Source organism: Oncorhynchus masou, unplaced genomic scaffold, assembly GCF_036934945.1.
Source record: "Oncorhynchus masou masou isolate Uvic2021 unplaced genomic scaffold, UVic_Omas_1.1 unplaced_scaffold_2558, whole genome shotgun sequence".
Taxonomy (NCBI): domain Eukaryota; kingdom Metazoa; phylum Chordata; class Actinopteri; order Salmoniformes; family Salmonidae; genus Oncorhynchus; species Oncorhynchus masou.
Genome location: NW_027009003.1, coordinates 1 through 10,940, shown reverse-complemented (window position 1 = coordinate 10,940; position 10,940 = coordinate 1). Strand labels below are relative to the sequence as shown.

The 10,940-nt window shown below is 42.4% G+C and overlaps 1 protein-coding gene across 1 annotated transcript; it reads right to left on the bottom strand.

Moving 5' to 3' along the window:
* Positions 1 to 276: 276 nt before the first annotated feature.
* Positions 277 to 5,204, bottom strand: irx6a (iroquois homeobox 6a). The gene is made up of 7 exons (XM_064960943.1): positions 4,745 to 5,204; positions 3,607 to 3,870; positions 3,195 to 3,304; positions 2,614 to 2,909; positions 1,615 to 2,349; positions 1,310 to 1,412; positions 277 to 866 (listed from the first exon to the last, which is right to left on the bottom strand). Exons 1-7 carry the CDS (start codon positions 4,808 to 4,810, stop codon positions 824 to 826), a joined length of 1,617 nt encoding a protein of 538 aa, XP_064817015.1. The 5' UTR covers positions 4,811 to 5,204; the 3' UTR covers positions 277 to 823.
* Between the last annotated feature and the right edge of the window lie 5,736 nt (positions 5,205 to 10,940).

The window sequence follows — 10,940 nt, the reverse complement described above, 5'->3', positions numbered from 1 at the left end:
GATTAGATAATTACAATGGAGAGATGATGTCCCCTTTCTTCCTGGCCTTGTAACGTTCATTCACGTTCTCTATTGAATTATATTGAATTATGACCTTCCAACAATGTTCCAGTATTATTCTCCACCTTAAGAAGATAAACTTTGATCTAGTGCATCAGTCTCAAAGGTTTTAATTGGCCGATTAAACCAATGTTAATGTTCTGGAAATAATATTTACACAAAAACGAGGTGTTCCTGAAAAAATTCATTCTTATAAAATATTTCATGAATGGCAAACACAGAATAAGCTCACAATTATCTTTGAGAGGAACACAACACAATCAACAATTTCTCCAGGTCGACACACGCAAAAGACAATTCCAATTACAACTCGATAAATCCCACTCTTTTAGCGAACAGAAAGACCAACAACAAGCTAAGTATTTCTCCCTTAAATCAGGTAAAAATAGCACACAACCACAGTTGAAACAATACATACATGTAACAAAATATTTAAATGACACATATGAAATAAATACATGAACAGATGAGAATCAAATAATAAATACACAAATAAATAAATAACATTGCTACACTACGATTGCCCTTTGCATACATCATGAATTGACCGTCAGTTCCCATACCGTTGCATTTCAAAGTCTTGCATAAAGTCATCGTCAACACCATAAAAACAACGTTGTGCAAAATGATGGCAGCTTCCACAGTTTGGACAGGGCTCATCGAGCTTTGACTGCGGAGCGCCGCAGTTCCCAGGTGTAAGGTAGGTAGGATGTCCGGTGCTCGTCGTCATCCCAAGTCTTTATAGTGCATAGCCTAAGACCGGCTAAATCAAAGTCCCACTGTGTAACGACTGCGTGTCCATCAACCTAAGGGGAAGAGAGAGGAAAAAGAAAAGGTCGTTATTTATTGATATCCATTACAATATCAACCCTCCTTAAAGAATATACCTTCTAATATAAAACCATTAGTCAAATGTAGAAGTATGTGCTTAACTATAGACTGACATATGTCTTCAGGTAATCCAATAATATATTCACTTTATAGACAAGATCACATATGTAATACCATCAACCTGTGTTAGTATAGAAAAGTTACAGTACAACTGGTGTAATCCAAATGATTGGATTAGCAGATGATGGTTAGGTTGAATGATGTACGATGTGTGTGTGTGTGTGTGTGTGTGTGTGTGTGTGTGTGTGTGTGTGTGTGTGTGTGTGTGTGTGTGTGTGTGTGTGTGTGTGTGTGTGTGTGTGTGTGTGTGTGTGTGTGTGTGTGTGTGTGTGTGTGTGTGAAGGCTCACCTTCCTCACCTCTTCATAACAGGTCTGAAGGCAGTGACCTTGTCATCCTGCAGGGTCACACATGTGTCACTGAGTTCCGAGGGCTCTGTCTCTGCCTTCCCACTGGAGAATCCTAGACAACAACAGAAACCACACTGTAAGAAACTTGCTGCAGCCAGGTCATTGTATAGCATTTATTAGTCAATATTATTTTTGATAGCAGTGAAACAAATGTGCATTTCTGAAATACATTTCAATATTGTATAACTTGACACGGGTAATTTCACAATTACAGTCGTTCAAAATTGAACACAAGTGTCACAACACGTACATACCTTCAATAGTGGAGTACTGGCATGAGTCTGAAAGCGCAGGATAGGAGGAACAGTGCAGTTGGAGGGCCTTGTGGTTGTAGCTGCCTGCACTATAGACCTTAGATTGCAACAAGGGGCCCTCCTGGAAAGGGTTCTCAGCATTGGATATGTTAGTAGGATCCTGGAGGCCCCGGAGGGGCCCACACTGTCTGGTACCAGTCACTGGTAGCCTGGTCCCCTGTAGATGGCAGTTTCCAAGCATGCTCCCTGTCCGGAGCTCTGGGGCCCCGTGGTGAGCAGAGCCCAGGATGACCCCCGTGGCCGCTGTACGCGCCAGAGACCAGATCCTCGGTTTGTCCCGGTCCGACCCCTCAAAGTGTGACAGGGACACAGTGTGAGTGCCCGTGGGGATGGTGGTGGTGGTGGAGGGGGGCTTGGACGTCACCAGTGGATCAAGGAAGTCCGAGGGCATGGTGGGTAGAGAGGGCAGGGAGGGTAGGCTCTTGATACCACATGGGAATGAGTGGTGGAAGCTGTTGGGCAAGGAGAGGGAGAGCTCTGAGCTGCAGTCTCTCTTTGGAAGGCCTCCAGAGCCAACACCACCACTGGACATGGCCCTGTGGAGGTCCTGCTGTTCCTCAGGGCCCCTGGTTGCGATCTTCTCACAGTCACTGTCCAGCTTGTCACAGTCCTCGTCCTCCATGTCCTCCAGGTCACTCAGATGAAGGTCTTTCTCATCTTTACACTCACTGGAATCTGAATAATGACATATACAGGAATATTACTGGTGATATTAAGAGTAGAAGCAGTATAATTTTCACTGGAATCTGAATTGTCAAATACACACAACATGATATGTGGAATAGTAGTCAGAAGCTGTCATTTTGATCAATTCACATTTTTTTGTTATTGTAGGTGATGTGGATTAGTTTAAGAGGAAGCAAGCTACTGTAAATCGTTGTGAAAAAATATGTTTTTTTTATGCTTTGCTAGACGGAAGAGGGAAGAGAGGATGTGTACCTTTGGTGACACAGTCTTGGTCACTTTTATCCAGGTCGTCCTTCCTGTCGTCCCCAGCCTTATTCTTTGGTGACCAGGTCATCTTGTTCTCCTTCTTTAGCCTCCTCCTGGCGTTGGCGAACCAGGTGGAAACTTGGGTGAGGGTCATTTTGGTGATGATGGCCAGCATGATCTTCTCGCCCTTGGTGGGGTAGGGGTTTTTCCTGTGCTCGTACAGCCATGTCTTCAGGGTACTGGTGGTCTCACGTGTGGCATTCTTCCTCCTGGCTGACCCATTAAAGTCCATAGTCCCATACCTGGTAGTAATAGCAGACAACACATTAGCCATTAGCAACATTAGCATATAAACTCATAAACTATTCACCCAGACCCATGGCACTCCTGGAGTGTTGTCTGAAATATAGACTATACGGCTCTGATCTATCTAGCAGTATATAACTGCATAGATTGTGATCTTTTGCTCTGGAGGTGTGAGATTCCTTGAATATAAGTTATTACTCATGAATGACAGGGCTTTATCACACTAACAAGGAATAGCTGAGCTGATGCACTACAGATAAGGAATGTGTGGGGTTCCGTACCTGTCATATTGGTACTGGCCCAGTGAGTGGTCATAAGGATAGTAGGTGGCAGGTTGAGTTATGCCAGAATGCAGAGTGCCTGTGCCATCCTTCATTTCATACTGTGGATTCTGAAATAAGAAAACAACTTTATGAAGCACTTAGGGAACTTTATTTGTTTCTAAATATTGGAAACAAAGTTGATGTACATTTTGTGCTACTTTACTCCCTTCCAAATTTAAACATAATAGGCTACTGGTAGCCTAAATATGAGTATTTTTAAAACTGCAAAGTCTATTCGAGCCATCCATCAGGCAGGCTACTCAAAGTCATTTCAATAACGAAATTCTTGGAGAGTAATTTTGATCAGCATCCATCTTGATCGATCGCATCCCAGCCACCCCCATCCACTATTAGATTAAACGGGATGTACCAGAGATGAGTAGATAGCAGCGGAGGGCTCGGCGCTGTAGGGGAAGTAGCTGGCATAGTTCTGGCTGGCGGCGGCCGCGGCAGCGTAGGGCGAGCTATACATCCCTAGTGCCGCGTTGAGCTCTGTCCGTGTGCTGGCCAGGAGCCGGTTCTCGTAGGAAGGGCAGCAGAAGGTAGCAGGAGTCTGGGTACCACTCGTCCCGTCAGAGACCGACCTGGAAATCGAATCGCAGCAAGTCGTACTGGGGTTTGCCGACACGAAAAACTGCATGAAGAGAATTGTGGATTATAGACATGTCATTCGTGTTTCGTGTATGAGCTCTGTTATCTTCATATCTAGAATATATTTTGATATAGTTTTGAGATACAGGACAATTCAGGTAAGATGGAGACTAGATTTAAACGCGTGCTGTGTGTGTATGCCTTATTCGATTAAACGTTTTAGAATCGCATTTGACATAATATCCAGGTGAAATCAGAAGGTACCATTTTGGAAATAATGTGTTTCAGTTAATTTAGCTTTTTTTATTTGATATAAAATGAATTCCCAAAGTATCCATACACTGCCCGACTAAGCTATTGTAGGCTACTGAAATTTGATGAAAACAAAGGATCTAAAACTTTTAATACTCTTATAGGAAAATAACTTATTTCTAGTTGAATGAAAGTTCTGAGAACTTTTATTGTATTCATTTGTCCAGTTGTCTCCAAACAAATATATTTAAACCATAAATCCGTACGGCTACTTCACGTTTTCTAAATAATAGTTATTGTCAATAGCAAATTCAGAGATCTCTGAATGAAAGAGAAAGTTGGGAAGGTTCACTGTTAACTTCAGAGCGCAATTAGGCTGCACAACAACGGAGCTATAGCGTAGTAATAAACAGAGGTATTTTGTCATATCAAAACAACACGTGAGTACATTCATAATTCAATTAAATTGGACCTGTGTTTATGTCTGTTGATATTTTGATTAAACAAAAGCGTCACCTGAAAATAGCTGTCAATATTTTGAAAGCAACCATTCGTGCTGCATCTAGATTATGGAGTGAGCTGTTCAAGTTAAAATGATGCTAGTTTGTTTACATATTTGTCACTTTGAAATTGAGAGAGAAAAAGGCATGTTGATATTGTCTTACCTGTGAAGTTGCATTATAAGGATATCCAAACTGAGAGAAAGACATAGCTGCTTCTTTTGTTAACATCAGGAATATTCTTCACCCTTGATCGATTGTAACCAATTCTACTTCAAATCCACCTTCTTACACACATTTCCACGCACGGCCTCTCGCTCAATAATAGATGATTGCACTTAGGAGGGAGAGTTGAGGCTGGTACCAACAGCTGCAGATAGTTTTATATATGAATAATCCCCCGAAGGAAATGATAAGAAAATGAAATTACGCGTCATTAAGTACAAAAATGGTTGTTGTATTAGCTGAAGAAGGCTTAAAGGATAACGTAAGACTTGCAAGATATGGACTCTGCTTGTGCTATTATTTGTGCCTCTATAGTTCTTTAGCATTCACCCATGCAAGGGTATCAGTGTGACGTCATTGTAATCCCGGAACGACAGGACAGCAAGGATAGAATAATGTCTTTGCCAATCACATCTAACATCCCGTTTTCTTAAGGTGTTCTGTGCACTCCCCGTGTCCCCTCGGCTTTGTGCAGTGGTCTTCTTCACTTGCTTCACTGATAAGAGTATAAAGGAAAGGGGTTGTTCTGGTACAGTTGTGGAACTGTCAGATAGATCAAGGCTCTTGATGCGTATCATGTCCAATTATAAAATAATACCAACTGAAATGACCACCGAGCATATTTTGTTATTATTATGCATAGAATAATACATATTTATTTGGACAATATTTGAACTGAAAGCCTTCAGTTATGTTTTCTTTCATTTGGGATATCTGATTCTTTGGTATTTCTTATCAGCATCTTCATCATAAAATAATCATTTTAGTTAGTTAGCCTTATGTGCACACTTGAACAATAATACATATTTATCCATACAAAAAATCTTCATTTGAAGACACTATACCTCACTCACTTATTCTGTCTTTTTTACATTAGGATTTGCGGATTATGCATATCTAAAAGTGAAAAAAGTGAACACCAGTGGATGGTCGTGGATTTAACGCGTTTTTACGACCTCTGTGCGCCTCTATCTGTCCGGTCAGAGGTGTAAGACCGACTTAATGACGATGATGTTCCCATCTTTCTCTATTAGAGAGAGAGGAGGAGAGGGGGGAGAGGAGGGTAAATCAGGAGGAGAGGATCGGTCCCAGTAGGAGCGGATGGAAAGGCTTTGGCAGGTCAATAGACGAGTGATTGATGCGTGCCTGGAGACCTACGTGACCATTACGCGTAATGCGTAATTGCATCAATTAACAAATGGATACATGCCCTTGTTTAACCAGCAAGTTACACAGTTTCTGAGTCTGAAATGGCACCATAAACCCTATATAGTGCACTTCTTTTGAACAGGGCCAATAGGACTCTGGTCAAAAGTAGTGCACTATATAGGGAACAGGGTGGGACGCAAACACAGTGAAACTATGCCTTTGAGGTAAAACCCGAGAGCTGTGTGGAAAAAACGACGTGGAAAACCCTGCGCTCTCAATTCTAATTAAATAGCAGTGGAAAGGGGGCGACGAGATTGCATTTTAATTGAATGATGGTCAGTTTAAAGTTGTGGAAGAAATAGAGCTCCCTCGCTGAGAATAAAATGATAAATAATTGTAAGGTTTATTAGAATAGGGAAGTTCATGAATTTCTCTCTCTTTCTCTCTCCTCACACGCGCAATTCGCAATTAAATGTCATTATCGCAAGCATTTACACACACACACACACACACACACACACACACACACACACACACACACACACACACACACACACACACACACACACACACACACACACACACACACACACACACACACACACACACACACACACACACACACGAATAGCTAAATATATAATCATTTATTGATTTAAGTTCAAACTATTTCCTACTGACAATAACAAGAGTGACGATTCCCGCTGTCACCAACCAAATGCTGTCGGCTTCATTCCCTTCTATCTTGGATATAATCGTTGTTGTCATGGTTGATATGAGAGTGATATTTCAATGCCTCTCCACTCAAATGTAATTGCGTGTTCAGTCCCTGGAGATGCGTCTGCGATTACGGGCTTTCTCTTCGAGTGGCGCCAGAGAGCCGCGAGTAAAGATGGATTTTGATCCCTTCAGAGATTCTCCAAGGAGATAAAGTAGGTTGGCAGCGGACACAGTGGTCGAATTGCCCTTGGATACCTTTACAGATGTTACACAGGTAGTGGGAATGGTCAATTGTATCTAGCTGCACGTTGACACACTATATGAGTATTGAGCGTTGACTGGAGAAGCAGTGGTCATGACAACATTATGTAGATGAGATGGATAAAGATGCTTTCCTTGATAAGAGAAGGACCAATAGTCCTTTAAAATAGAACTGTAACTGTAGACCTACTTTATCCATTGGCTTTACTAGGCCTACTGTTGTTAATAGTATTACACAATTACGAATATAATTTGAATAAAAATCACATTTGTGTTTCATACTCAATTTAGTGTGCTATAGCTGAATTATTATCTTTAAGAAATAAAATCTTGTGGAGATGGGAGGTTATTACTCCTCCTCAGTTACAGAGGAATGTGTGTACATAAGGGGGGCAGAACATGTAGATTGCTTTGCTGTGGTCTGTGCTTCTCACAAGGGCATGCATGATGGCCCAAGTGCATATGGACAGCCTCATACATAATGTATTAGGAACAGTCACTGTGGATCTCACTGCATCAGGCCCAAATCAACACTAATTGTAATGGCAAACCTAACTGGCCAGTTTGCAACTGCTCTTTAAAATGCCCCATCTTCATGTTCATTTAGACATGTTTTGAACTGAGTATCTATTAACCTATTTCCTTTACACATTCCAATAGGAATTTTGTATCTTTGTCAGGGGATTGTAAACAACTTGAATCCCACATCTGACTGTTTTGTTCACATTGCTTGTCAGGTGAATGTGTGTTATGTTCCACTCTTTGACTATTTTACCTGTGATGACATGTTCGATTTTACAGGACATGAGCATTAGCTCAGGTGCTGACACAGCAACATTACTTTGCTGTAGAGACATCAGTCTACCATGTCCTGTCTGATTTCAGCCTCCAGTCTGGAGAAGCACCTTGAAATTTAATCAGAGTTCAAATGAGCTGTTAACACAAACCCATCCACTCCATTTCCTCACATTAGGATTGTTTTGGTCCCTGATTGAATCTCTTAGGGATGTACAGTAGAATGGTCACTGATTGAATCTCTTAGGGATGTACAGTAGAATGGTCCCTGATTGAATCTCTTAGGGATGTACAGTAGAATGGTCCCTGATTGAATCTCTTAGGGATGTACAGTAGAATGGTCCCTGATTGAATCTCTTATGGATGTACAGTAGAATGGTCCCTGCATTTACACCTTTAGAATATTTAGTGTACAGACTACATTCATCTCCCTCTTCCATGGTAGATGTCTACAGTAGCCCTTAAGGGACAAAGTAGATATCCAAGTATGTACTGTAGGCTATGCAGAAGATGCTCTGGTTATTTCAGCCTGGTTCCTGTGGTAAGCACTAAGCAGACTGTTTGAGTTCCAGGTCCTCTTCCCATCAGGATCAGACAGAACACTAAGATAAAGGTTAAGTCAACACAGGGGGCTATACGCCATGCCTCCAAGACGTCTCTTCCCACTTAATACATTTCTTATGCTGATTTAATGAAGCTCACAAAGCTTTGCTGGGTTTTCATAAGATATTTCAGGTTGTATATGAAATGGTAATAAGGCCAGACAGATGGAGAGAGGGAGAACCTGGGGAAGGGATGAGAGCACAAACGTAGAGGTGAGCAATCTCATTAAGGTGGATTGATATATCCCCATGAATCCACACCTCACTCACTAGTGATCCTATCCTGAATTATTACACACACACACACTTCATCTGGGGTGTGTTATTACTGCTGCTAAATTATCCAAAATGGAAAGAAAAGTCATAAATATTCTAATGAGAAGTGGTCAGATGATCAGGGATGTGGCCATACATACCAGTGCCCAGTTAAATGTAAAACAAACATCTAGAGGGCCGAGTGAACAAATTGTCCTGCTCACAGTGGGGATCATTCAATCTTTATTAACCCAGGGAGGTGGGGAGAAGAACATATCTGCATAATTATTTCAATAAGCAAAATAGAAAATATACCTAGGTAGAGAAGAGACACACACGGTTGTTGTCTGTGTGATTGTAGGAATAGGCCCAGTTAGGGCTGCCCAGATGCTACAGACACTCCCTCTGTCCCTCTACAAAACACCATATAACCTCTGCAAGAACATTCTTTTGGATGGGGATCCATGTCTTTACAGTCACAAGTATAGCAGTACTATAAACTGCACATCCCAATGACCCAAGTCACTACTCTGGTGTTCCTGGGACTGTGTGTGTGTGTGTGTTGTGTGTGTGTGTGTGTGTGTGTGTGTGTGTGTGTGTGTGTGTGAGTGACAGAGTGAGTGGTGTGTAGGAGTGTGTGTGTGTGTGAGTGAGTGTGTGTGTGTGTGAGAGTGTGTGTGTGAGTGTGTGTATGTGTGTGAGAGTGTGTGTGTATGAGTGTGTAGACTGCCTGGGCCTGGCAGAGGCCTCTGGAGGCTGTGCTGTAAAGCTATCATCAGTGGTGATGTCAGGGATTTGTAGCTTGTCACTGAGAGAGCTTCCTGTGACTCTGGGAAAGAACTGCTTATGGAGAGCCTTGCTCAGTGCACTGTGTGTGTGTGTTTACTTTGTCCTTGTGGTATCTGGCTGTGTCTACGTAAGGTTGTTGTTGTGTGTGTGTGTGTTGACTGGAAGTTGGTATACGTCATATAGTGTCTTTACTTCTTAGGGCCTCTGGCTGTCTTTGTGTATTTGTTTTCAGAGGGTGTATACAGTACATGTCTATACTGGGTGTGCCAGTCCTTCTGCGGTGTTGTGTGTGTGTATCTCCGTAAATTTCCTAACGTTCATGTTTGGGCATGCCTCATATTTTCTATCTATTTTTGTCCACACATCGTGTGCAGTGCATGTCCTTATTGGCCAAGTGTAGCTGCATCTCTGTTGCTATTCATGTGGTTGTGTATGTGTGGTCCAGAGGAGGCTGGTGGAAGCCCTATAGGAGGACAGGCTCATTGTGATGGCTGGAATGGAATCAATAGAACGGATCAAACGTGGTTTGCATATGACTGAGCTGTTTGATAACGTTCAATTTATTCCATTCCAGACATTACAATGAGCCTGTCCTCCTATAGCTCCTCCCACCAGCCTCCTCTGGTGTGGTCTCTCCGAAGATGGCTGCTGGCTCTGGAATGAACTTTCCTCTGCGGCAGAGGGCCAGCAGCAGCCAGGAAGGAGAAGTGCATCATGGTCCAGCTCTCTGGCCCACTGAGGAAGGCAGGGAGACGCTTCTCATTGCTGTCACTCCTATTACACTTCACACTACTGTCACGGCTGTTAACACTATAGGAGGCATGTTACATATTAAAGTTGTTGCTATCTTTAACTTTTTGAATGTCAATATTTCAGAGAATCTACGGAACGTGATAAATTACAGGAGTATATCAGTTGCTGTATCTACATTTAGTCACAACAGACATACAATTGTCATTTTCCTCCTCAAAGACGTGAATTCTATCCTATCCTTCTTTGAAGGTGAAGTTCATGGGGTGAGCTGTTTACCTCTGTCCTCTGTCCAGTACTTCCATCAGGAGTATGATGAGTTGGGATGAGTGGAGGTAGTTCAGTGGAGTCTGGCCGGGCCTGGGTCTCGTTGGTTTGCTGTGCCTACTGAACTAAACTCCCTATTCCTCTGCAGCTGCCTCTGCTCCACTGAGAGAGAGTGGGGCCCCATCTGGTCCTGGTTGAGAGTGGTTAAGTGAGAAGTGGTGCCAATATAAATAGCTGTGCATGATGTTTGTTTGCATAAATAGTTTTGAAAGGCTTCACTAGGAGTTTTGGGGCAGATTACCAAGGAAAAGTGGCGAGCCGCCTGAGGGGAAATAATTCTCGCTTGAGCTGACAGTTAGATTTGAGACTCTTCTTTTTTCAGAAATATTGTTTTTGGTTTCTTCATTCGTCTGGTTCCAGGAAGAGATGGACCGTGAACTCTTCAGAAGAGGCTGTGTGTGTTTAGAATGTGGGACGTGACAATAGACACTGATCGGCTTGTTCTCTTCTTATGCAGTGAGGCAGTGTTTGCTTCAATAACATCACTG